Source organism: Dryobates pubescens, chromosome 15 (genome assembly GCF_014839835.1).
Source record: "Dryobates pubescens isolate bDryPub1 chromosome 15, bDryPub1.pri, whole genome shotgun sequence".
Lineage (NCBI taxonomy): Eukaryota > Metazoa > Chordata > Aves > Piciformes > Picidae > Dryobates > Dryobates pubescens.
Window position 1 is genome coordinate 3,245,400 of NC_071626.1, and position 27,799 is coordinate 3,273,198.

General features: G+C 43.5%; 1 protein-coding gene across 1 annotated transcript; it reads left to right on the forward strand.

Moving 5' to 3' along the window:
* Positions 1-1,197: 1,197 nt before the first annotated feature.
* On the forward strand, positions 1,198-27,799 carry NEDD1 (NEDD1 gamma-tubulin ring complex targeting factor). The gene is made up of 15 exons (XM_054168043.1): positions 1,198-1,364; positions 2,485-2,628; positions 5,177-5,271; positions 6,698-6,814; positions 8,464-8,604; positions 13,522-13,751; positions 15,314-15,515; positions 16,456-16,627; positions 20,047-20,178; positions 20,353-20,400; positions 21,343-21,569; positions 22,670-22,823; positions 23,069-23,225; positions 24,510-24,576; positions 26,621-27,799. Exons 2-15 carry the CDS (start codon positions 2,493-2,495, stop codon positions 26,735-26,737), a joined length of 1,995 nt encoding a protein of 664 aa, XP_054024018.1. The 5' UTR covers positions 1,198-1,364; positions 2,485-2,492; the 3' UTR covers positions 26,738-27,799.

A 27,799-nucleotide genomic window follows, 5' to 3' on the forward strand; every position in this document is an offset into this window, starting at 1 on the left:
ACTTTCTACTTAGGTTTAAAAAGCAGAGGCTGGGAAAACACATATTGCCTTTGAGAAGTGTTAGCTTTTATTTTATGAGAGGAAAGCAAACAAACAATAAACACACACACCCCACCCCCTTCTATTAAAACAATATTCTGAGTCAGGATAAAGATGCAACAGTTCTCGGTTACTTGATATTATTGAAAGGAAGCACAAAGGGTGTAATGGTGCAGAATGCAAATAGGCTTGTAAATTAAAATGGACTTGAGTTCATAGAATCAAGGCCTTGCTTTGGTTGGCAAACACCTCGGAGTCCAGCCATCAGCCTAACACACCATGTCATTAAACCATCTTCCAAAGTGCTGTGTCCACACATTTCTTGAACACCTCCAGAGACTGTGACTCCACCAAAGCTGACAGGCTCTGCTGAGGATTTTATCTCTTCAGAATGCGTTTGTTAGTGATTTATTATGATCTCTCACAATGACAGCTCGGTGAAGATCATACAATGGTTTGGGTTGGAAGAGACCTTTCAAGATCATCTGGTTTCAACTGTCCTCACCATAGGCAAGGACACTTTCCACAAGACCAGACTGCCTAAGGCCCCCATCTCAGATGCTTTTCACTCACTACTAAAGACAGAGCCCTTCCTCCCAGGTTTGCAATTGAAAAAGTGGCAGATATTGGATTTGGTGCCACTCGCGTCTGCTGCAGAGAGAATGTATTGCTTAGCCTGTGGCCGGCACCAGCTTCCTTCAGCAGTTTGCAAGGAGAAGCTCCGTACCGCTGGCAGGTGGGTGACCCGTCACCACGCCGAAACGACCCCATCCTCCCCAGAGCCCCGAAGCCGGCGGCTCCTTCGCCTGGCCACGGCGACCTGTCAAACCTCCACCCGCCGCGACCCGGCGCTTCGGGCCCCCTCAGACACCCAGGCTGGGACCGGCTCTCAAGCGGGCTTGCTCGGGTACCCTGGCAAGGCAAAGACTATGCAGGATCCCTGCCCGGCCCCACCGCGATGCGTTCAGAGGGCCGGGTGCCCGGTGCCGGGTGCCCGGCGCCCCGTGCCCCGTGCCCGCCCAGCCGGCCCCCGCCAGGGAAGGACCCGAGCAGCGCCAGTGGTGCGCGAACGCACCCGGCCTTCCCTTTGCCCCTTCCGGGCCACCGTAAGTACCGGGGTCTGTGCAGGCCGCGGGGGCTGTTGGGACGGGCGGTTAAGTTGGATGAGGCGCGGAAAGTCGGCCTGGGAGGGCGGCGCTCATTGGTCGCGAGTGGGAGCGGACTCCTGGCAGCAGGAGGGCCTGAGCCAAGCGGCTTGGCTGGCGCCTGCTGCTGAGCCCGGTCCAGAGAGGGGAAGGAGCTCGGTCCGCTACCTGCCCTGCTAGGTGGGCAACGGTGGGGTGGGGAGCGTCTTGGCGGGAGCGCGGAATGGGAGGGCGGCCCGCAGCGAGGGCCTCCCGCAGCGAGGGCCGCCTTGGCGGGAGCAGGGCTGGGGCTGGATGGTGGCGGCGCAGTGGGACGCGGATGCGCGGCTCGTCCCGCGGCCTCTGGGGCTGGAAGGTGCAGAGCAGGAAGAGAAACCCTGGGCGAGGCGGGAGGAACGGGGTGGGAGCTGGGAGTAGTTCCGCGGCCTGATGCCCTGTGGACCTTGAGTTTTCTGAATAATTCCATTAGTGTTATGCATTTCTCTTAAACCTCCTTGGCAGTGAGAATTCTCGGCCTAAAGCTATGGGAAGCTTTGGCCTAAGCTGGGAAACTTTTGACTAAGGGGTGGTTCTGTTTTCAGGTGAAGGAAAGGCCTTTTGAGGCCTTATGTGTTGCTAGTTCAGGATTACCCAGAGTAAAAAGCTGATAAACTTTATAAGCCTGGAGCCGGTTAGCCAGGCTTTAACTCTTAAAACGATGTCAGTCAAAACAAATAGTAGTGCACTGGTGCTGGTTGGGGGTTTTTTTGGTTCTTAGTTTTGAGTGTGCTGCGTTGAGATGTGACTCATTGCCGCTCCTATTCCACTGCTAAAGGTTTAGTTTTAAGGATTCTCGGATGTTTCCTTTAGGGTGATGGAATGAACTCTGAAGTGAGTCCTTTAGGTCTAAACTTCCAGCCTTCCCTTTTAACAGTTGGTTGGATTCTAGCTTGCATATCCCCATCTACTGGTGGGAAACGAGCCTTTGAAATACTCACGGCTTCATCTTAGGCAGCTGTAAACTGGAGATGGAAGCATTGCTTTAGCCCCTTGGTACCACAGAGAGGATTGTTTTTCCTTTGTGAGAAGGAAATCATGCATTTCCTGTGAGAGTGCAAGGAACAAGAGTGTGCAGTGTCTGCTGCTTTCAGTACTGTAATCAACTAAACTGTACTAATTGTGCAACTCTCCAGATATTCCTCCTGTTAAGGGTATTAAATGGTAGAGATGAAATTGGTTTTGACTTTGAAAGTTGCCTGTTGTATATTTTTGCTTTCTATATGTCTGTATCACTTCTTTCTTTCTTCTTTTGCAAACCCAGGTGCAGCCATGCAAGAAGGCACATGCTTTGCTTCATCAGGAGATGATGTTAAAATATGGGATTCCTCATCTCTAACTGTGGTGGAGCAGTTCAACCCCCATAGCCCCTCACATCCAGTCAGCTCAATATGTTGGTCCAGCAATAGTATCCTTTACAGTTTCAGCCACAGTTTTGAAGGTGGTGTGCAAAATTTCAGTGGTTTGGTCGGTTGGGTGTTGTTTTTGTTGTTGTTATTTTTAATTCTTTTTTTTTCCCTTCCTTTTTTTACCATTTCTGTAAGTTAAAGGCCTGATGCTGTTTCAAAGCCTTGCATAGAAAGATTTGTATCTATTACGAAGGAAGTGTTGTGCTTCTCTCTGTTGAAGTGATTTAGAAAATAAATTCATGCTGGTAAATGCTTCTGAAGAAGTTTCCCTTCCTTTAGGAGGCTAACACTTTTTTAATGATGATGATATGCTTGAATTGCTTACCAACTGTAAAGCTTGCTTGGTTGTTTCTTCAGCAGATGACTGCAACAGTCACTCTCAAGACAGTGCTTCATTTTCTGACAGTGTTGACCAAAACAATTGCTAGTGTGATGTAAAGTCCTGTGCCTAGTGTAGGGAGGAAGATGGTAATGAAGACAATTTTTGCATGGTTTCTTGTTATTTCCTGAACAGCTTGTCATTGATTCTGGTAGTATTTGATATTGTACACTTAAGCTCTTCCTTTGTAGGCACTGGGCTTTTTTTTTTATTGCACTATTTGTAGCATTTAGAGAGGAAGCAAAATGTGTTGGATGTGGAGGAAAGCTTGTAGAGCATGGTGGTTATTTCTGCATGAAAATTGATCTGGCCCTTTCAGACCTTCCAGTTCTGATTTGGAAGCCTGTTAATAGTGATACAGAAAATCTCATGAAAGCAGTGGATTGTCAGCTGAACAGTTTGTAGTGTCTTGATGTAAAAGAAGGACAGGATGCTGGCTCTTAACAAGTCCTGAAAGTTCTGAATGTCTGTCCCCTGAGTCTATAAATGAGTGAATTTATGAGAGAAAAGTTAAAACAATCAGAGCACTAATGAATGTTTTAGCTGTAGGGCTTCTGCTGAAATTGAAGCATAGACATTTTATATATCATAGAAGTGGCTTGGTTGGAAGAGACCTCTAGGAACCAACCATCAATCTAATGCCGCCATGGCCATTAAACACTCCTTGAACACCTCCAGGGATGGTGACTCCTTCACCTCCCTGGGCAGCCTGTTCCAATCCCTGACCACTCTTGCAGCAAAGAAATTTTTCCTAACGTCCAACCTAAACCTCCCCTAGCACAACTTCAGGCTATTTCCTCTCCTATCACCTGAGGCTAGAAAGAAGTGACTAATCCCCACCTCACTGCTACCTCCTTTCAGGTAGTTGTAGAGAGCAATGAGGTCTCCCCTCAGCCTCCTCTTCTCCAGACTAGACAACCCCAGGTCCCTCAGCTGCTCCTCAATAAGCCTTGTTCTCTAGACCCTTCCTATATATACATTTAGGTGCTTATTAGTGAACTTTGGCCATAGACAGTCTGTCTTGTTCTTTCTTCCACCTAGTCCCCTTTTCATCCCTCAGAACTGAAACAATATATTATCTTTTCCATGTTTGTTAAGTTGTTAGGGGTAAAGCATTGATTTTGGTTCTGCCCTATTCTGTAAGCTAAAATGGGTCCTTAAAATAATGAAAGAAATAGCAAGCTTGGTTTTCATACCAGTTCTCTGGTGTTAAATGCAGCTAGTTAGCCAGTATCCTTAAATTAAGCAAGTGCCAGGGTGATGCAAATCATCCTCATTAAGAATTTTTTTCATCTCCCAATTAACTAGTGACACTTGTATATTCAGTGATTTACAGAATGGTTTAGGTTGGAAGGGACTTTGAAGATCACCTAGTTCCACCCCCTCTGCCATGGGCAGGGACACCTCCCAGCAATCCAGGTTGCTCAAGGCCCCTTCCAACTTGGCCTTGAACACCTCCAGGGAGGGGATATCCACAACCTCCCTGGGCAACCTATCCCAGTGTCTCACCACCCTTGCAGTGGGCATTGGCCTGAAGACATATGGGACACAGGCCAACATGATTGCTCACTGGGGGTGCAGAGGTGGTTTCCCTGCTCTGTAGTTCTACACTGAAGGCTTTTTGTACTACTTTGATGCGCTTGGTGTCCTGAAAGGTTCTTTCTGAGGTTTTGTTTGCCTTCCCCCAGTACAACAGAGGGAGAGAAATTAGCAAATGTTTGTTGTACTCTAGAAACTGCATGATGAAGTAGTAGAACACAGGACTGTTGTTTAAATCTGTGCTCTGCTAACAGCAACCAGACATTCATTCCTCTGAATGCTGGTGATAAATGGGGCTCTTTCTTGGTGGTGGTGAAGAAACAAAATTGTAGACTGGGTAAGCTGCCTTAGTGGTAGAGAGCTCTTAAATGGTAAATGGTACCTGCTAGGTATTTCTCCTCTCTGAAAGAGATTGCTCTGCCTTGTATTGGCAACCAAAAGCTGTAGTTAATGCAAGAGCTTCTTAATGAAAGCAAGGGAAATAACCTTATGGTTCTATTTTAGGTGCCTTCAAGTGCTAGCACTTTAGACTGTTTGGCCAATCTGTCTTCTGTTCACTGAGGGAAACTTACTGTTGCTTTTATTAATCATGAGTGTAATACAGTTATGGTCCATAACTTGTGACTAAGATAGATACCTGGCCACTGCTTCTGCTGCTGGTGATAAAATAGTTATTTCAAGCTGTAAAAGCAAACCTGTTCCACTCTATGAAGTAGCTGAAGGAGTAAGTATGAATAATGCTGCTCTCTGTTGGTTTTTCCCTTGTTACACCTTGTATACTGTTTGTATCACATCTGTTCTGTGTATTGGGATCAATTCAATTTTAGTATTGCAAGAGCTATGACCTGTATGTATGTGTGTAGTTAAATGCATATGAAGAATCAGGGGAATAGTCCTGAAGTAGTGCAACCAGTAAGAAAGTACAAATGTGGTTATATTGGCATCTGATGCTGCTGGCTTTCTGCTCAGGGAGCCTCAGTGTGGTAGCCTGAGGCAGTCAGTGCTTCCAACTTGATCTCATGTGTAGGTGAAGGAACAGAGCTCCAGACTGAACTTCGTTCTCCAGCTTGCATTGTCAGTGTTATGCATGCCTGTGAACTCCACATACTAAAACCTGAGAGCCTGTGTTAAGGGTGTTGCTGGAGTGAGTGTGGCCTGCCTTCTGCAAATAGATGATAGGAGAACTTCTGAGAAGGTTGCTTTTTATTCTTTTTTTCCTGTTCAATGGGAGTGTAGCACTACAAACTCTTCAAAAAGCTGGACTTCTTAGAAGAGCCTCTTGACATGGTTACTTGAATGACTTGCTAGTGTTCTCAACCATTCTAATTATTCCCTATATAGCTATTGTAATTATAATTTGCACTAGAATTTGCCTGAGAAGGCGTTCAAGCCTGGCTTTTAGATTGCTGAAGCAAACACTTTGAAAGGTCAGAGTGCTTGTCCTGCAGATTTGACTAAATCTGCTCTACCACTAAGGCAATCATTTCCTATTCTACCATGCCAATAATTAGATGGACTTGTTAGGGGGGTGGTTTTTTTTTCTGTTCTTCCAATCTCAGAAACTTAAAAGTGAATTTTCAGCAGGGTAGAACTGAAGAATAATTTGTCCCTGATGTAGGTCCATCATTAAGGTTGTCATTTATTTTTTTTTTCCCCACCCCCAAAGCTGGCACTTCAGTGAGTTAAGAAGTTTGTTGCTATAATATTCTTTGTCATGTTTAGGGCATGTGAGGTGCATCACTTAGGCAACTTCTTGATCTTACTTTTAAGGTTTTTGTGTTGTTTTGTTTTCCTAAATTCTAGCATTTCCTTTTTAAAACTGCCTGAATAGAAGGCTGATTGCACTTCAGCTATAATTTCAAGGGAAAATGCACACTGAAGCTGAAGATCCTGAACTATTTTGAAATAGGGATGGGAAAGTGTGTTTATTAATTAATTTGGATCTTAAGGTAAATTAAAGTCCAAAGTGGAGTGGATTTTTTTTGAATGCCTTTGGATGGGCAATGCCTGTGTAGTGTATCAGCAGTGCCTTCATTCAGTGGGACCATTGTGTTAATGATCACACACATCAATATGCTTTTAAGTAGATATGAATAAACCCCTTAATTATTTCTAATATGCTTCTTCCCCCTCCCCCCCTTTTCCATCAGGCAAAACAAACATGTGTGGACCTGAATTCTAGCTTTTCATATGCTGTGAGTGGAGGCCTTGGTAAGACAGTGAATATCTGGGATCTGACATCCAGAAAGCTTTACCGTAGCCTTAAGGTAAGTTTGAGGACAAACTGTAGCTTTCATGACTGACAGATTTTTGCTACCAACTGGAAAAAAAAATTCTGCTTAAAGTCATGGAGCTGTGGGATCAAGTTCACAGATAGGAGCTAGCAGACATATGTATCTTGTTCAGGCTTGTGTTCATTGTGTGCTGTGAATAGCAAAGTTGAATTAACAGGCATGCTTAATTTGATGTCTTCAGACTACACTTCTGTAATAGTGTATGCTTAAGCTTTCAGAACAGGCTTCTTATTTTGTGAATTTCTATCAATAACCTCTAATGGGGAAATTTTCCAAGGGCAGCTTTTCAGATAATTGCTGTTTCCAATGCCTCAACCAAGAAAACACTTCTGTCTTTGTAGGATGCTGTAAGAATACAATTGTTGCACAAAGCATGGGATGTGGCTGTCATCTTGGAACTCATTCAGTAGGAATTCTCTAAAACCTTGTTATGAAATGTACCATAGAATTGGTTGGCTTGGAAAAGACCTCCAAGAACATGAAGTCCAACCATCAACCCAACACCACCATGGCCATTAAACCATGTCCCAAAGTGCCACAGCCACACGTTTCATGAACACCTCCAGGGACGTTTCAAATGTTAACAAAAATGCAAAGAAAACAGGAGAAATCCAACTCAGAGCTGAATTTTTATCCCTAAATAGGCAGATTATGCTTCTAACATATCCACAGAATAGTCATAATGGTGCAGTGTATTTCCATGACATGATCAGTAGATGATTTGCCTTTGTCTAGGACCACTGTTCAGGATCAATAAAACTCCAGCTTGAATTTATTATGGAACCATAGAATTGTTAGGGTTGGAAGGGACCTCAAGGATCAGCTAGTTCCAAACCCCCTGCCATGGGCAGGGGTGCCTCACACTAGATTGGGTTGCCCAGAGCCTCATCCAGCCTGCCCTTAAAAACTTCTAGGGATGAGGCTTCTACCACCTCCCCGGGCAACCTGTGCCAGTGTCTCACCACCCTCATGGGGAAGAATTTCTTCTTAACATCCAATCTGAATCTACCCATTTCTATTTTCTTTCCATTCCCCCTAGTCCTATCACTCCCTGGCACCCTAAAAATTGTGGGTTTTTTTTAAGTTACAATCTGAAACAAAATTGCTAAGTACAATACTTTAAATCTCTTTCTCCTTTATGGACTAGGAGTACTTGACTGTCTTCCCTTATATATTTAGTAAACACAATTTCTTCATTGCAAATGACTTTACTGAGAAGCTACTTGGTAAAATATACATCCTAATGATAAAAGTGATAGAAAGGGAAGTTACCAGTAGTACATCAAATTAATTGGAAGTGGTTTCAGGTATCACTGGTTTCTGGAAGACTCAACTTACTGGAACAACATTTAGGACACCTCTGGTAGATATCTATAGAATTATCCTTACTGAAATAATCTTCTAAAAGCAGTCAGTGATTAAAATCTATTGGCTGATCTTCAGTATGCTCTGCTGCTGTTCTCTGGGGGTATTCCATGGTCATACTTTTCAGGTGTTACAGATAGTCAGGGGAAAAAAACCATCAAACAGAAGTTTTTTCTGCAGAAGGCCAGAACAGGAAGGAATGTGGTTAGCCTGAATGTCTTTTAACTCTCTCCCTCTGACCTTCCTTTCCCCAACAGGATCACAAAGATGAAGTCACATGTGTTGCATATAATAGGCATGATTGCTACATTGCTTCAGGATCTTTGAGTGGTGAAATTATCCTGTACAGTGTTACCACCAATTTATCAAGTACTCCTTTTGGCTATGGCAGCTTTCAGGTAGGCTGTCTGCATTAAGTCTTTTTTTACAGTCTGAAGCTTTCATTCACAGTGTTTAGAAATGGAAAGTCCATCTCAAGAGCTTGAGAGTTTTGTTCATCTGCTTCCTTTTTTTGAAGAGTGTAAAGGAAAACCAGGCCATTGTGTGCATTCTAGCTCTAAGTAATAGCTGAGTGGCATTTGAAATACAAAGTTCTTAGTCACCTTTGCAGGTTGCATCAAATTGTACTTTGAGAGCTCTGGTTCCCTAAGAGCAGGCTTCTGCTTATCTTAGAACTGAACAAAAACCAGCTGGCTTTACAAAACAAAGCAGGATTTCAAGGCATGACCTAATGTGTGTTGTTGTCAAGAACAAACACCAGGTAGCCTGGGTTCTGAGCTAACTGAAGTAATCAGATTTACAGCTGTACAAGCCATCTGTACAGGGGAGGTGAATGTAGGCCTGTATTTGGAAGTAATAGATTTGTTTAATCTGGAGATTAAAATTGCACAGCTGCTCCCCACAGAGTTGAGACTCTGTAATACCTATTGAAGTGTTTAGGTAAGGTTTTGGATAACTAATTTGAAGGAAAATTGCAAAAGACAAACAGAATGCATGGGCCTTGGTTGGGTTTTCCACTGCATTCATTTCTGCAGACTCAAAAGCTGTTGAATTACTGGACACCAGTAAGGGAATTCCTCTGCTCTAAGGTCATCTGCTGTGTGTCCCATCAGAAGATCCAGTGTGCATTCTTGGTGTCAGTGTTTTATGTACAACCAAGTGTTTGTGTTCTAGGTATCCTCTTTAATGAGTAATTTTGCTTTGATCCTAAACTTGACCTTTAATGTCTCAGGGAATGCTAAAGTTGCCTTTCCTGTTACTACAACAGCTTTTTTCAGTCCTAGGTTGCAGATAGAGTGTGAAATTCTGTTTTGTTTCTGTCTAGCATGAACATATAACTTGATGAAGAATCCCTTACAGCTTTGTGGCATCACAGGAATTGTGATATACTTTCTGTTGGAAAAAAATCTCCTTTAAATTTAAACTGTCTCTGCTCAAAGGTGCTGCAGTGTCTTTGATCCATCACCATAGTCTTGTACTTGCATTGAAGCAAAACTGTGCTTCATACTTGGTTTGATGTTAAAAGCCCATCCATACAGTCAGTTCATTTTTCTGATTTGTTATGGTCTTATGAAGAATGTGGATGTGAGGCAGGAGGTAAAGGGTTATCCATGGCTGGATTGCACAGCTGAGGTGAAGCTGAATAGGTATTAGGAAGAAATTCTTTCCAGTGGGGGTGGTGAGACCCTGGAACAGGTTGCCCAGGGAAGTTGTGGATGTCCCCTCACTGGAGGTGTTCAAGACCAGGCTGGATGTGGCTCTGAGCACCTGATCTAGTGTGAGGTGTCCCTGCCCATGGCAGGGGGGTTGGAACTGGCTGATCCTTGAGGTCCCTTCCAACCCTGACAATTCTATGATTCTATGATTCCCAGTTCTTCTACTGAATACAGAAGAGGAAACCTGAAGAACAAATCCACCCCAGGTATAGATCCATCTACTTCAGTTGAGCTTTGTTAGACATAGTTGCAGCTTTATTGCACAGAAATGATGCAGGGAAATTAATCCATATGAAATTAAAATGCTCAAGTGCTTTGTGTGGATCACCACATGACTAGCAAGACAGGAAAATTAATTGCAAGTTTTCTGGCTCAGACTTCATGGTTTTCATAGCTTCCATCTGAAAGAGGACTACAAGAAAGCTAGGAAGGGACTTTTTACAAGGGCTCGCAGTGATAGCATGAGACAGGATTGAAACTCAAGGAGGGCAGATTTAGACTGCAGATTAGGAAGAAATGCTTGACAGTGAGACACTGGAACAGGCTGCCCAGGGAGGTTGTGGATATCCCCTCACTGGGGGCATTCAAGGCTGGGTTGGATGAGGCTTTGAGCAACCTGGGCTAGCAAAAGGCATCCCTGCCCATGTCAGGAGGCTTGAAACCAGATGATCTTTAAGGTCCTTTCCAACCCAAATCATTCTGTGAATCTCTGAATATCACAAGTGTTACTACTTAATTGGGAGATGAAAAAATTTCTTAATGAGGATGATTTGCATCACCCTGTTTGATATATTCAGTGCTTTGCCCCCAAAAGTGATTAGGAGTAAGTGATGCAGTGAATAGCTGCTTTTGCAGATGAAATGAAGAGGCCTACTGCAAAGCTGACTGACCTTTAAGATGGATAAAGATATCTGATGTGTTAAATCAAAATAATTGCAAACAGAGCAGCTCTTCACATTCTAAAGGGTTTATGATGGTTTTTTTTAAGGGGGGCAGTTACATGATTGCAATGTGAATTTAGAATGGAGTTGGAGTACAGTTGTGTAGTGAGATGGCTACTTAGATGTCCCAGTTTTATCAGACTGTATCCTAAAAAATATCTTTTCTCTTGCATTGGGGTTTGGGTCTTGTAGAGAATTGCAGGTTTAAGTGTGCAATGAAGCACTCATGTAATTCTGTTGAATTTAAAAAGCCTTCCCTTGGTTTACATAGTTTAAAGGCCCAGTTTTCTATCATCAAGCATGAATAGATGTGCAGTGTGTTGTCCTGCTTGATCCTGGCAATAGCTGTCAGGCTTAGTAAGGGTCACCAACCCCTGGTAACTTCTTTTAGAATTAGGGAATGTGAAGGCCAAACTAACCTCATAAAACTGAGCTTGTTTCTGTTTGATTCAGCATGATGGAATTTAGTTTTCTTGCCAGCTAATTTCTCATATTGTATAGACTCTACAAGTAGTAGAATAGCCCTGAATTTGCCCTGCTTTCTGTGACATTTAACAATTTTCTTTTCCTATGAGTTTTGGCCAATGTTCTATTAATTGATTTTTGATTTAGAAACACCTTTGTGCTTTATTAGACCTGAGTTCTTGCACAGAGTTGTTTGCAGATCCCATCATTTGTCTTTGCTGTTGGTGTTCATTTAGACCACCAGATTCTTATCTGCTTGCTGTTCTGAGGATGAATTAAGGTTTGTTTTAAAGCCTAATGTTTGTTCAAGTCTTCACTGCCTGGTGATATTCTCGTAGCAACAGGATTTAGTTGAGTTGTTTGCACAGCTGGCTGATTTGTAAAGAACTGTGATGAGTTCTGGTCACTCCATCTAGTGAAATAGCTTTAAAAGCTGAAGACTATCAACTGTGTTTACATCTTTCTCATTTATAAGGCTCACTAAGGTATAAAAGAGATTAGGGAACTCTGCTGTCTTTAAATAAGGTAATGGATGACACTAGGCTACTTTTGGTTTAGTTTTGGGCTTTTCACTTGTTTCCCAGCAGTGAAAAAGTCTCAGTGTAACTGGTCCTTCTTAGCAGTGAGCCAAGCATTTTCTCAAGTGCAGTCTTCCGTGTTTGGCTGTCTTTCAGTGAAGCAAAAATAAATGAACTTCTATTTTCCAAAGGAAATCAACTTCAATCACAGCTAAGGCTAAAAAAGATGCTTTTTGTGTTAATTTGACTGGTAAAATGTTCCACAGAGGACCAGAGGTTCAGCACTGAGAATGTTTCTGGTAGTTCTGCATGTGCAGGATCTCCAGAGATTGTCAGAAGTGGTAGTCAAGATGTAGTGAAACTTGTTTCCCCTGTGGGTTTACACTTTGTGTTCTGTTTGGGTTGTGGGATTTTTTTTTTGTTGGTCTGGGTTTTTGGTAGCTTGTTTCCAAAACATGAGAGCAGCTCTTTACAAATAATTGCATCAGTCCTAACAATCTCAAAGTTATTTTTCTGTGAGTGGCTAAAATAATTAGAAAGCAGTTGACCCCTTTCCACTTCTGGTCAGATGTTTGCTTAGGTATATTGGACCTAATGAGCAGCTCTGCTGGCTCGAAATAAAGCAAGTATCTTAAATACCTTCCCTAGTCCAATTCAGGTAAATTACTTTAGCTTGCCCTAGATCATTTTTCCCTAGTGACCCTTGTCCCATATCTTAGGCTGTTTGATTCTGTGGATGGAAGTATCATCTGTTCTGGCTTCTGTTCAGAAAGCATACCAGTGTTTAATTTGTCTCTCACATACTGAGCTGATACTTCTTTCTTTTCTCTTCTACCTGGTAAACCTTGCATTTAAACCCTATGGGTTTCCTATTGCTAGCAGTGCAAAGGTCAAGGAACTGCTCTGGGGCTTTTTTCAGCTAGGCTGAGCTGGAAACTCTAGTGCTCAAAATCAGGGTCACAGAATTCTTGTTTCTAAACCATAACTTGAGGAATGGGATAGGAGGTGATAAATGAAGTTCAACTTCACACAGGAGTGTGGTCAGCAGGTCAAGAGGGGTGATTCTGGCCCCTTCACTTTGCTCTTATGGGACACTACCTTGATTACTGTGTCAAGTTCTCCTGTCACCATCATAAGGATACTGAGTGGTTGGAATGAGTCCAGAGGAGGGCCACAAAGATGATGCAAGGGCTGGAACATCTCTGCTATGAGAATAGGCTGAGGGAGCTGGGTTTGTTCACTCTGGAGAAGGGGAAACTTGGAGGTGCCTTGCAATACCTGAAGGGATCCTACAGAAAGGCTGCAGAGGGACTTTTCTTAAGGGTGTCTAGCAATAGAACCAGGGCCAATGGTTTTAAGCTGAGGGAGAGTGGGTTCAGACTGGATCTTAGGAAGAAGTTCTTCGGTACCAGGGTGCTGAGACTATGGAATAGGTAACCTAAGGATATTATGGATGCCTCCTCCACGGGGACGTTCAAGACCAGGTTGGATGAGGCCATGAGCAGCTGAGTGTAGATGATCTTTAAGGTCTGTTCCAACCTAAGCCATTCTATGATTCTTTGGGGTTAAAACTTAATACAACATCTGGATTCCTCGTGTTGTTTGTGTTTATGAAGTAGTTTAACGTGTTGTCTAGCCATGATGTTCCAATTCACTTTTTCACCTCTCTTTCACAGCCTGTTCGACACTTGAAATATTCCTCCTTTAAGAAATCCTTGCTGGGCAGTGTTTCTGACAGTGGCAATGTGACTCTGTGGGATGTAAATAGCCAGAACCCATACCATAATTTTGAGAATGCTCATAAAGCACCAGCTTCAGAAATCTGTTTCTCTCCAGTCAATAAACTGCTGCTTGTTACTGTAGGTTTGGATAAAAGAATTGTTCTCTATGACACTTCAAGTAAAAAGTGAGTATGTCAAAGACCTTTGATTTTTTACAGGACCCTTATTTGGGCTTTATAAACAGAAAAGGCTAGGCTGTGAAATATTTGTCAGACCCCATTCACAGAATGGTTGAAGTGATTGGCATCTTTGAACTAGAGAACCTGTCCCATAGTTCATTTTACTTTATTTGGAAGACAAACAAATTCAGGAACCTGAACAGGCAATCAGAAAATCCAAGTTGGTGGAAACTGTGGTGCTGCATGTGAGTGACCTCTCACAAGTGCCTGTGCGTGAGCTTTTCCTGTTGATTCAGAGCAGTGAGCTTCTGTGAGGGGTAGTGCAGCCTCTGAGGACCTCCAGCCATCTGAGCTTAGCTTGCCTTGTTCAAGACAGAAGACATAATTGTGGTGTACAGAGTGAGCCTTAAATGTGGGAGAGGAGTGGTTGAAGAAGCAGGAAGTATGGGGCATGGGTAACAGGGCTGTGTAGGAAGAGAGAGGATGGGCAGTGGTTTCCTGGGGCTTTGATCCTAGGGTGGGTTCTGCTTTTTCACTAGCAAGCGTCTGGCTCTAGTTTGGAGAGATGTAGAAGGCTGCAAACTGGGACCTGAAGCTGTTCCTGGAATTGTGGGAAGGTTGGAGTTGATAGGCTTGTGAAGCTGGAGGATGTGTGTGCTGCTAGAAATGATGAGACCAGTAAACAACACTGGTGTCAGATCTGCTGTTACGAAAGCAATTTGATCCTGCCCTGGTGAAGTCTTTTGGCTCATCTCCAGACTTCAATTTGCTAAGCATGAACACTCAGTGTAAGGCTAATCCAGGGACCTGGGGTCTGATTGACAAGCAGCTGAATATGAGCCAGCAGTGTGCCCAGGTGGCCAAGAAGGCCAACACCATCCTGGCCTGGAGCGTGGCCAGCATGACTGCGGAGGAGATCATCCCTCTGTACTTTGCACTGGTGGGGCCACACCTTGAATATTGTGTTCAGTTTTGGGCACCTCAATACAAGAAAGACACTGAGTTGTTGGAGAAGGTCTGGAGAACAAGTCTTATGAGGAGCAGCTGTGGGAGCTGAGGTTGTTTAGTCTGAAGAAAAGGAGGCTGAGGGGAGACCTTACCACTTTCTACAACTCTCTGAAAGGAAATTGGAGTGAGGTGGGTGTTGGTCTCTTCTCCCAAGTAACTAGTGATAGAACAAGAGGGAACAGCCCTAAGTTGTACCAGGGGAAGTTTAGGCTGGACATCAGAAAAACATTTTTGTTGGAAGGGGTTATCGGGCATTGCAACAGGCTGCCTGGGAAGGTGGTTGAGCCACCATCCCTTGTTGTGTTTAAAAGCTATGTAGATGTGGTGCTTGGCAATATGGCTTAGTGGTGGACTGGTAGAGTAAAGTTAATGGTTGGACTGAATAATCTTGAAGGTCTTTCCCAACCTAAATGATTCTGTGATTGTCTTCTGTAAGATAACTTTCTTGATGCTGGTGAAGTGGAACTACTAACCTGAAGCTGATTTTACTGATTTTTAGCTAATTGTTTTGAAAAGTCTATGAAACTCTAAAAGCTTCTTTATTCTGTCCTATTTGGAAGGTTACTGACAACAATAGTAGCTGATTTTCCTCTGACAACAGTAGACTTCATGCCTGATGGTACTGCTTTGACTGTAGGATGTTCCCGGGGCAAAATCTGCCAGTATGACTTAAGACAGCTGACATCACCAGTGAAAACAGTTCCTGCTCACAAAGGCTGTGTGAAGTGCATAAGGGTTCAGCTCAGCAACACTTTTTCCAAGGTAAAAAACCCTCTTCTTTCGTTGCTCATTTCAGTGCAGATTGATGAAAGCAAAAGTACAAGTTGAAGTTCTAAAAAAAAAAATAATGTTGGATTTCAGTTTCTCAGCATTGGAGATGCCAACCAAAGTGATGCATGCCAAGAGAGAAATGAGAAGCTGCTCAGCCTGAAGTGCTATTTTAGGGGGGGTTAATGTGGAATTCCCCCCCCACTCTTAAGCTCTGTGGAAATGAGTAAAGCTTTAAATTGTCTAGTGTGAAGATGGCAGATGAGTTTGTGCTGTATTAGATTGGTTTGCAGGCAGTAGCAGAAAGGTTTGTCATGGCCCTGCCACTGAAGGAGAAGACACCAGAGCTGCTACTCTTGAGATATTTGGTGTGCCTGCAAAACACTGTATGTAGATGGGGGAGAAGCTGATTAAATAACAGAGAAGGCTCAGGAGATTTTTTCCAAGACTTCATGAAGCTTCTAGTCTATTCAGAAACACCAGGAGTCCACTCAGGAGAAGTGGAAAGAACCTCTGAAGTGGATTCTTTACCACTCTGAGACTTTCCTTCTCTTCTAGCATGCTTACAACTAGTAGTTTACTTTTCCTTTACAATCTGGAGTCCCAGATCTCTTTTCTCCCTTTTACCTGAGCCTAGGATCAAAACTGACTCATTCCAGATGACTCTGTTCTCACCTTAAGTTCTGATGTTATTCTTTTGTAGGTCCACACAGTATTCCTATAATAATCAAGATGCTTCCCATGGTCTTTTGAAGTAGTTGAGGTTTTTATTGTAATACTTGTCATGGCCCTATCTCCCAGGCAGTCTTTGCAGCTTGAGCTGAATTATTACTACTTTTCTGTACTTTTGAAACAGAATGTTGGTTTATGTTTTTACTTTAAGCTGAAGATATAATAACTTCTCTTAATCTGTTCTCTATATATTTTTCTTCAGTCTAGCCTTACAGGTTCTTCAAATAAACCTGCATCCAAAAAAGTGGAAGTCAAAGCTGGTAATATTCTTGGAGGAACTCAGACTACTGGCATAAAAAATGCTGCCTGTCAGGCAACAGCAGTATTGCCCAATGAGAATAAGGGGGGAGAGATACTTCAGGAGAAAACAACAGGTAGTGTCTTTCTTCTTCTCTTAGAATCATAATTGATAGAATGTAAAAGATGGAAGGAATATTTCATACCTGGGCAGTTACAGTACAAAAATTCCCTGAGGAAAGGGCATGTGTTTGGAAGAACTGTGTGTATCTGCATGCACACCTGCACCTCTTCCCTCCTTGGCTGCCTTAGAGACACCGTGAGACTGTGGGAAGTGAATTGGGCCCTACTGCAAGCTTTGGGATGGATAAAGTCCCAAATGCTGGACTTCAAGTACAAATGCATTTAAACATTTAAAGGAGAAAATGATGGTGGTGCTCTGGGGCTCTTTCTTGCACTCTGACTTCCTGTAGATGATATGTAGAATAGAAATAATCAGGTTGGAAAAGACCTTTGAGATCGAGTCCAACCTATCACCCAACAACATCTATCAACTAAACCATAGCACCAAGTGCCTCATCCAGGCTCTTCCTAAACACCTCCAGTGATGGTGACTCCACCACCTCCCTGGGCAGCACATTCCAATGGCCAATCTCTCTTGCTGGGAAGAACTTCTTCCTAACATCCAGCCTAAATGCCCCCTGGCACAGCTTGAGTCTGTGTCCTCTTGTTCTGGTGCTGGTTGCCTGGGAGAAGAGATCAACCCCCACCTGGCTACAACCTCCCTTCAGGTAGCTGTAGAGAGCAAGAAGGTCTCCCCTGAGCCTCCTCTTCTCCAGGCTAAGCAACCCCAGCTCCCTCAGCCTCTCCTCACAGGGCTGTGCTCCAGACCCCTCCCCAGCCTCGCTGCCCTTCTCTGGACACGTTTCAGCAACTCAACATCTTTCCTAAACTGAGGCATTTTTCCTAAACTTCAGGTATTTTGTGTAGGATGGAACGCAGGGAAAAAGATTGATGATTCTATTAATAAACAGGAGTAACAAACCTTATCTAAAATAAAACCCAACAAACAGGAAAAAAGAAATAAATTCATTCCTGAACTCCAAGTGAGAACTGAACTGTATTTTTGTGAGGCATGATTCCAGTATCACATGGTAGGAAAGATGTTAAATATAGTTGCCAAGTATGATTAGTTGTGTAACTGTACTTGCTATTTATGCTTCTGAAATGAACAAGTTCTTTTAGAAGAATTCTGAGCATTATTCTAATGTTCTACCACAATGTGAAATGTAATCTTAAAATTGTATTGAGTTCAAGAGTTCTAGTCAAAGCAGTGGCACTGTTCATAGATCATGGAATGATTTGGGTTGGAAGGGGCCTTGAAGATCATCTAGTTCCAATGCCCCTGCCATGGGCAGGGATGCCTTCCACTACTCCAGGTTGCTCAAGGCCTCATCCAGCCTGGCCTTAAACACCTCCAGGGAGGGAACACCTACAGCCTCCCTGGGCAACCTGTTTCAGTGTCTCACCACCCTCACTGGAAAGAATTGCTTCATCTTCAGTCTGCCCTCCTCAGGTAGGGGTTGGTCTCTTCTCCGAGGCAACCAGCACCAGGGGAGGTTTAGGCTGGAGGTCAGGAAGTTCTACACAGAGAAAGTGATTGCCCATTGGAATGTGCTGCCCAGGGAGGTGGTGGAGTCACCATCATTGGAGGTGTTCAGGAGGAGACTTGATAGGATGCTTGGTGCCATGGGTTAGTTGGTTAGGTGGTGTTGGGTGATAGGTTGGACGCGATGATCTTGAAGGCCTCTTCCAACCTGGCTTGTTCTATTCTATTGCCTCTCATCCTATCACTGCAAACCCTTGTAAAAAGTCCCTCCCCAGCTTCATTGTAGTTTGATTATTGGGGAAAAAAAAAAACCTCAAGCAATTTTGATGCAACAGCACTTTCCCCCTCCCTTTTTTAAATAAAGAGAAATACTTTCAGCAGCAGTAATTAGGCAATAAGCCACTGCAGTTCAGAGGGAGCTGTATTAATGATCTCCCTTGGGTATGCAGTGAAGTACAAGGTGAAGCAGAATGCTTCCTCTGTATGCCAGGAGTGTTGATAACCAACATTATAGACTGGTGTGGAAAATTTTGACTTCAGTTCAAGTAGATGAATTATTGTCTTTACGTGAAGATGTAAGGGGGTAACAGCCATTCAGCAGGAGCATGCATGATAAATGAAAAGCTTTAGGAAAATAAAGGCTCACCAAGTAAATCAAATATTTTTCATTAAACTGAGTGTTCACTTGAGAAGTAAAGACCTTTCTCTACTTCAGAAGATATGGTCTTTATGTTTCAAAATGGGCATGGGCAAGAGGCAGTTGTGCAGGGGCCAGGCTCTTTTCAGTGGTGTCCTGTGATAGTTTGAGGAGCAATGGATATAAACTGGGGCACAGGAAGTTCCACTTCAGCATGCGAAACCCCTACCATTTGGCCATGTTAAACCTCAAACAGGTGACTTCAGCCCTTCAATGCAGCCTGTCCAGCTCTCCTTGCAAAGCATTGCTACCTTCCAGCAGGTCAGCACTGCCACCCAATGTAGTGTCATCTGCTGTTGACTTTGTCTGCAGCTGTAACCCCACTCTGAGCTCCTAATATTACAAACAAGCAGAGAATATCCTGACATTGAGTCAGCTTTAGAATAGATACTGAAGAGGATTTCCATTTAGAATGCTTAATGACTCCAGTGAGGCTGATTTCTCTTGCAGCATAATGGTCATCTGAATGTGGCTAGCTTCTTAGCAGAAGGTGCATTCATCAGTTTTTATTTGACCTGATACACCATGCATTTGTTGCATCCATTTTGTACAGATACATCCATCATCTGTCTGAAAATGAGTGCCTTGTCCAGTTTGACACTGGACCTTTTAAAAAAGAGGAAAGGAATCCATTTGCATCTTACTTTTGTTAACAAGCATCTTAGCTTTTAGTTATGTTTCAACAGGTTGCCCAGGGAGGTGGCGGAAGCCTTGTCCCTGGAGGTGTTCAAGGCCAGGTTGGATGTGGCTCTGGGCAACCTGATCTAGAGGACACAATCTCAAGCTGCACCAGGGGAGATTTAGGCTGGATGTTAGGAAGAAATTCTTCACAGAAAGAGAAAATGGCCATTGGAATGTGCTGCCCAGGGAGGTGGTGGAGTCACCACCACTGGAGGTCTTTAAGAAGAGACTGGATGGGGTGCTTGGTGCCATCGTTCAGTTGATTAAACGGTGTTGGGTGATAGGTTGGACTTGATGATCTCAAAGGTCTTTTCCAACCTGGTTAATTCTGTTCTATTCTAGTGTGAAAGCCCTGCCCATGGCAGGTGGGTGGGAACTGGATGATCCCTGAGGTCCCTTCCAACCCTAACAATTCTGTGTTATGTTGACAGCCCAAATGACCCCAAAAAGTTGACCCTCTGGCTGGAATCTGTAGAAGGTTCCAAAGTGCTTGCTGAGAGATTGTTTAGGGTTAGCATATGTTATTTTGGGCAAAAGTCAGTTACTGACAATTTCATTATCCTTTTCAGGCTTTCCCCATAGCTGCAGCTTGGATGTGATTCCTTCTCAAGAAACAGATGATGAGAAAAGTGCTGATCTGAGCAATTTTGCTGATTTGACTCAAAATAGTTTTGGAGATATATTTTCTCCAATCAGATATGGTGAGTTGCTAATACTGCAGTTTGTAAAGCATCATTCATCTGCTTGTAGCATGAAATGTTGACATCTGTGTGGTGTTGACTGCTGTGCCCACTTGATGTTTTAATTTGTCTTTGATTATGAACTTGTATTCATCTAATAAACACTTAATTGGTCTGTGTTCTCCTGTTTTGTAGATGTCCTGGCAAGCCATCTGAATGAAGATTCTCAAGTGAAAGGAGAGGGTAATTCCAGGACGTTTGTTTTTCAGTGGTAGGCCTCTGGAGGCCTAGGCTAGTTCCTGCATGCTGATTTTTAGTGCTCCATTAAAAGTAAATGATGAAAACAGATACCAAATCAGATGAATTTGTCTCACACATTAAGTTGCTAAGGCATCAAATGGAATGGTAGAATGGTAGAGGTTGGAAGTGACCTGTAGAGGTTGAGTCCAACCCCCCCTGCCAGAACAAGACTCACGTAGGGCAGGTCAGGCAGGCATGCATCCATGAGGATTTTGCATGTCTCCAGAGAAGGAGACTCCACAACCCCTCCGGACAGCCTGCTCCAGGGCTCCTTCTCCCTCCCAGGAAAGAAACTTCTCCTCATGTTGAGGTGGAACTTCCTGGGTTCCAGTTTGTGCCCGTTGCCCCTCATCCTATTGCTGGGCACCTCTGAAAAGAGCCTGACCCCTTTTCCTTGGCACCCACCCCTCAGGTGTTTATAGATATTCCTAATATCCCCTCTTGGCCTTCTCTTCTCCAGACTGAACAGCCCCAGGTCTCTCAGTCTTTCTCCATAGGAGAGATGTTAAAGTCCCTTCATTATCCTCATAGTTCTCTGTCAGACTCTCTCCAGTAGATCCCTGTCTTTCAAATTGAGGAGCCCCTAAACTGGCTCCAGTATTCCAGGTGTGGTCTCACCATAACACAATAACGTGAAATCCAAGTGATTTTTGGCTTTCCTTTTTGCAGTTTATGGTCATGCTTAGGGGCTTTTCGTGCTTTATAACTTTCATAAAGACAGTGACAGTGTAGGTTGAAGGGTTTTTGTGAGGTCCATTTTTAGGTGAGGGTTTGGTTTTTTTGCTTGTTTGTTTCATGGTGGGTTCAGGTATTTGAATTTTCCATGAGATTTGTGTGGAGGGTTTGGTTTTAATCTGTAGTGTGTTTCACCTTTTTTCACTTTAGGTCTGGATTTTCAGTCCTATGTTTTGGGTTTGGATCTTCACCCACAGCTCCCTACTGCCTTTCCAGTGAAAAAAACACCAGTGGGCAGCAGTGCCCAAGGGTTACAATCCAGCCCATTATGTGATGTGTTTGTGGAATCCCCAGTGAAAGAAGAGGAGCAACATCCAGAGACTGACACTAAGAAAATCAGTCATGGAAAGCAAGAATCTAAAGAAGCCTTAAAGCAGGTATACTCTGCTAACTCTTGTTAGGAGTGGTCTTTTTAGAATCTTGACAGAATGCTGCTTCTTGAAGGAAAAACCCTTCAGAGCTTCTCAACTGATCTTGCTCTGCAACTCTCTTTACACTATTGATATGAATCTGTAAAATGCTTTTCAGTTTGTGTTGGCCTTCAGCAGTCCAAGATTAAATGTATGTTTCTTTTAAAGTTAGAGAAGTTCCCATGAAATGAATCTGGGCTAGCCTGAGGAATATTTTGATCTTTGCTAGTGACTCCAGAATGATCATTAATTGGTTGCACCATTATGACTGTTTGTTTTTCACTAGGTCAATTAAACCCCCTTCTTTTCCTGTTCTTCTTCCTCTTCTTCTTCTGGAAATACTTTTCCTCTTCTGCTGAGACCATAGCTCCTTTTGTATTGCTTTTGAGAAGGCTGAGTTTGCTAGGAATGATGTTTGTAACTTCACCTCCAGATTTGGACTGCTGCATTAAAATTGCTTGGGGATATTTTTTTGTATTCCCAGCAATCAAACTGCAGGAAAGCCAGGGAGGGTCTCTTTACAAGGGCTTGTAGTGATAGGATGAGGGGGAATGCATTGAAGCTGGAGGAGGGGAGATTTTTAGACTGGAGATTAGGAAAAAATTCTTTTCCAGTGAGGGTGGTGAGACACTGGAACAGGTTGCCCAGGGAGGTTGTGGATCCCCCTTCCCTGGGGATATTCAAGGCCAGGCTGGATGAGTCCTTGAGCAACTTGGGTTAGTGGAAGGTGTCCCTGCTCACGGCAGGGACATTGGAACTAGATCTTCAAGGTCCCTTCCAACCCAAACCATGATTCTATGCTTATGTTTGGGGTGAAAATTCAGAGGCCTTTTGCACTCTTCTCTGTGTGCTCACTTGAGACAATTATGAATACTTTAGCAATCAGTTTTTTGAGTTGCTAGACAATGAACAGCATGCATTTGGGAGAAGATACCTAAACCCAGAAGTGTTACCAAGAGCGTTCCTGAAAACTTTAGTCCTGAAGTGCAATTAGAAAACTGAAATAAGTAGAGTTCATTTTCTTTTGTTTTCAAATTTGCCCTTTTCCTTTTTAATGTTTTTGTCAGTTTGCAAAATCAAGCTCATCAGCTGTGGAATCTGTATTTTTAAATCCTCCACCATCATCTGCTGCTGTAAAGGTTCCTGATACGAGTGAGAGACTAATGAAGAACGCTCAGGCCCATCCTGCATATGACCTGCCAATAAATGTTACTACCTCAAGTAAGTTGATCATTTGGACTCAGATTTGGGTGTAGTTGATTGTGAGCTGGTAGGAAATCTGATAAAATGGCTTCAGCATTGAAGCAGAAGGTCCATTCTTGATTCTTCTGTAAATCCAGTTAGCCCTCCTAGACCATCTCAGCCTCTGAGAAGACTCATTCCAAGACTAGTGTGTATTTGAAAGTTAATACTTGAGATCAAATATTGCCAAGCTTTGAGACATTTATGTGGTTTCAATTGTGAAGGTCCAAAGATAACAGCACCTGTGACTGCTGCAGTTGCCTGCTCATTGTCAGAAAAAAAAGCAGATGATGTTGGGAGTAGCAGACCAAATGCATCTCTGACATCAGTCCAAATCAACTTCATTCAGAATATGATACAGGAAACAGTGGATGACTTCAGGTACCTGGAACATTATCAATTACATATTTTCTTAGTAAGCTGATTTAGTTTCTGCTTTAACAAATTTCCACTTGTGTTAGAAAATGACACCACTAATCGCCCTAATCTTGGAAATCTAGATAGGAGGCTTTCATTTGGTAGCTCTGATGACTAATTAGACTGATCTCTCTAGGGGCTGTTAATGCAAGGCTTTGCTAATTTGTTTTCAGAAGGTTTGAATGCTTCTTGGATGGTAGATTTATCTGCCTAACAGTCAACTGCTTTCTTGAAGTCTTACGCTCATTTTTTTCCCTTCCTGCTGATCCTTTGGCCCAGCAGGAGAAAATTCTCATGAATAGGATAGAATAGAATTAACCAGGTTGGAAAAGACCTTTGAGATCATCAAGTCCAACCTATCACCCAACACCATCTGATCAACTAAACCATGGCACCAAGTGCCTCATCCAGTCTCCTCTTAAACACTTGAAGTGATGGTGACTCCACCACCTCCCTGGGCAGCACATTCCAATTGCCAATCTCTCTTTCTGTGAAGAACTTCCTAACATCCAGCCTAAACTTCCCCTGGTGCAGCTTGAGACTGTGTCCCCTTGTTCTGGTGCTGGTTGCCTGGGAGAAGAGACCAACCCCCACCTGGCCACAACCCCCCTTCAGGTAGTTGTAGAGAGCAATAAGGGCTTCCCTGGGCCGCCTCCTCTCCAAGCTAAGCAACTCCACTCCCTCAGCCTCTCCTCATAGGGCTGTGCTCCAGACCCCTCCCCAGCTTTTTTGCCCAGAACTGGATGCAGTACTCAAGGTGTGGCCTAACCAGTGCTGAGTACAGGGCAGACTGACTTCCCTGCTCCTGCTGTCCACACTATTCCTGATGTCGTCCAGGATGTCAGTGGCTGCCTTGGCCACCTGGGCACCCTGCTGGCTCATGTTCAGCATACTATCAACCAATGCCCCCAGGTTCCTTTCAGTTGATGTTGTGGGGAATTTGATCTAAACCATTGCCTGGTTTTGGATTTGATTCTTAGTTTGGCACATAGAAAGTTGCATAGTGTGTGTGTCTCCTGGTGTTTTGGTACACTGAAAAATCGTGCTTGCAAAAGTCAAAGCCATCATAAAAGTATTCCAGAAAATAAATGGTGGAGGAGTCAGTTTCATGGTTTAAGGGTTTTCAGATTCGTGTTTCATGTTGTCATGAAGGTGAGAGGGTGTGGAGTTGTGTGTGCTGAGGGTTGGAGAGTGTTACTGCTTTCCCAAATAAACCTAAGCATTGTCCTTTTGCAATCCTGCCCCCAGGGAAGCGTGCCATCGGGATATTGTGAATTTGCAAGTGGAGATGATCAAGCAGTTCCATATACAGTTGGTATGTACAAAGAGTTTGATGGGAAACAGAGGGTTTGCATTTTCAGTAGTACCAAGGCATTGCCAGCTGCTCTTAAAACTGAAGCACCAATTTTCCTTAAGAGGAAGAATAGAATAGAATTAACCAGGTTGGAAGAGACCTTTGAGATCATCAAGTCCAACCTATCACCCAACACCATCTAATCAACTAAACCATGGCACCAAATACCTCATGCAGTCTCTTCTTAAATACCTCCAGCAGTGGTGACTCTACCACCTCCCTGGCAGGACATTTTAATGGCCAATCTCTCTGCCTGGGAAGAACTTCTTCCTAACATCCAGCCTAAACCTCCCCTTGCACAGCTTGAGACTGTGTCCTCTTGTTCTGGTGCTGGTTGCCTGGGAGAAGAGACTAACCCCACCTGGCTACAACCTCCCTCCAGGTAGTTGTAGATGGCAATAAAGTTTCCTCTGAGCCTCCTCTTCCCTAGACTAGGCAACCCCAGCTCCCTCAGCCTCGGATGTGAAGGAGGGGGAAATTATGAATTGAAATCTGCTGAACTGTTTGGTGCTTGATAAGTAAAGGGATCACATGCATTGGGTGGATACTGAAGTAGTGGAATCCTCAGCATTGGTCAGCAGCAAGGCTCTACTTGACAGAGTGCTGGGGCAGCTCATTTCAACTACACTACCACCTGGAAAGGTTGGATCAGGTGATCATTGGGGTCCCTTCCAACCTGGCATTCTGTGATTCTGTAATCATGAATTCTGTGTTTCAGGAGTTTAAAAAATGACAAAAGGGAAACATTCAACTGTCCTTTGGAAAGGACTCAGACCTGGAGTAAGGAGGAGATAGATGGAATTGAAGTAAAAAGGTTTGCATATAGGCACTGGATGCATAGTGTGCAGTGTCCTGTGTTTAACTTCACCTTTTTATGAAGCTTTGGTCTTTTAATCTGCATTAAAAAGACCTTGTCTCAGTACTGAACATTTTAATGGAACCTGCATTAGTAGCTTCTCATCCTGAAGAAGTGTAAAATATCTTTTGATAAAATATTCCCTGATGTATTAATGATCAAAATACTGTATGTCAGCAGGAAAAAACCACCACCCTAATCTTAGTTTTCATATCAAAAGGGTTTCTTTAGAACCAGTATTACCTGGGTTAGTTGATTTTCAAAAAGGGATGTGGAAATGGATAGGATAAAGCTGGAATGGAATAGAATAAACCAGGTTGGAAGAGACCTTCAAGCTCATCACGTCCAACCTCTCAACTAATCCAACACCACATAATCAACTAAACCATGGCACCAAGCACCCCATCAAGTCTCCTCCTGAACACCTCCAATGATGGTGACTCCACCATCTCCCTGGGCAGCCCATTCCAATGGGCAATCACTCTCTCTGTGTAGAACTTCTTTCTAACCTCGAGCCTAAACCTCCCCTGGCGCAGCCTGAGACTGTGTCCTCTTGTTCTGGTGCTGGCTGCCTGGGAGAAGAGACCAACATCTGCCTGTCTACAACCTCCCTTAAGGTAGTTGTAGAGAGCAATAAAGTCACTCCTGAGTTGTCTCCTCTCCAGGCTAAGCAACCCCAGGTCCCCCAGCCTCTCCTCACAGGGCTGTGTTCCAAACCCCTCACCAACTTTGTTGCTCTTCTCTGGACTCGTTCCAGCAAGTCAACCTCCTTCCTAAACTGAGGGGCCCAGAACTGGACACAGTACTCGAGGTGCGGCCTAACCGGTGCAGTGTACAGGGGGAGAATGACCTCCCTGCTCCTGCTGGCTACACTGTTCCTGATGCAGGCCAGGATGCCATTGGCCCTTTTGGCTGCCTGGGCACACTGCAGGCTCATGCTCACCTTACTATCAACCAGTACCCCCAGGTCCCTCCCTGCCTGGCCGCTCTCCAGCCACTCTGACCCCAGCCTGTAGCACTGCATGGGGTTGCTGTGGCCAATGTGCAGAACCCGGCACTTGGATGTGCTAATCATATAAATAATAATAATAAAAATAAATAATTAACCTTATAGCTGCTGATTGAGACTCTTACTTTTCTTCTCCCTAGAATGAAATGCATGCTTTACGTCATGCTTTGCTTGAAAACTACTCTGTAAATGAAAGCTTAGTAGCTGAAAATGAGAGACTCCGAGAAGAAAACAAAAGACTGAGGACTCACTTCTGAGAAGTTTCCACTGCTATTTTTTCCTTACCCTGAACTCACTACAGGTGGTGTGTTGCTTATGACAGCTCATCCTTCCTCGCTCAAGTGTTGTATGAAGACCTGCTCTTAGTGTGGACATGAATCTTCTAAATAAATGGTGTAAGATAGAATGTGTAATTATAGAGTTTGGAATGGATAAATGCTGTATAAAAGCAATTGTGTGCTGGTGCTAACCACCTTGACATGCATCCTTCTGCTAGGAAAGCTGGAAGAGTAAGTACATTATCAGAGGGTTTTTAGCAATATGTGAAGTGCCTTTTCATAAACAAAATCCAACCAGAACAGATGTCTTTTCTAGAGGGTTTTTTGATACTCCTGCTTTTTCTATCTGCTGATTTCTTCTGTTGCTGTCAGAAACAATCACTCTAGCTTGCCTTTCAGATACTTCCCTTAGACAAAAAGGGGAGAAAAAAGCTCTTCTGCATGATGTGTACTCTTGTTTAAAAAGGGTTGGAAAGTACAGTGCTCAGTTAACTTTGTTCAGCTGACAACTCTTCTGTCCTGAGTAAAACCAGAGCTAGAAAATACTCCCAAATTCAGTGCCATGATCTTTCTTATTCTGTTCCTGAGTCTGAAATTTGTGCTTATCTGCTGTGAACTTTTGTTTCAAATGCTACTTCAGCTGTACAATGAGGTCTTTGTTACAAGCTTAGCTATGAAACCAGAGTTCTTTTTATATGCAAGCTGTTTGTCATAGTCTGTCCAACATGAATGCAACTCCAGACTTCAAAATGTAAGTATATACTCAGCCTTTAATAATGCAGTGTTGTGGAAGTATTGTCTTTCTGTCTTGGAGCATCTTTTGTGCCCCTCTCTTTTTAAGTCTTACTGGACAACACAGTTTAGCTGACTGTAGCCTGATTGTAGCCTCTTTGAGATAGCTGCATACCAAATCTAACTAGTATCTTACTTGTGTTATTAACATAACATTAAAGAGAACTCATTACTTCAGGAGTGTAATGGGTGTCACATTTGACTTTGTGCTGAGCTTCCTTTCAGACCTGACTTGGCCTTTAGTTGTGC

What these genes read in the sequence shown, in the direction of transcription:
- NEDD1 (XM_054168043.1), top strand. Translation starts at nt 2,493, where the DNA reads ATGCAAGAAGGCACATGCTTTGCTTCATCAGGAGATGATGTTAAAATA. An exon ending in TATGACACTTCAAGTAAAAA is followed by an intron (nt 13,752 to 15,313) that starts GTGAGTATGTCA and finishes CCTATTTGGAAG; the next exon opens with GTTACTGACAACAATAGTAG. An exon ending in AGCAGTTCCATATACAGTTG is followed by an intron (nt 24,577 to 26,620) that starts GTATGTACAAAG and finishes TCTTCTCCCTAG; the next exon opens with AATGAAATGCATGCTTTACG.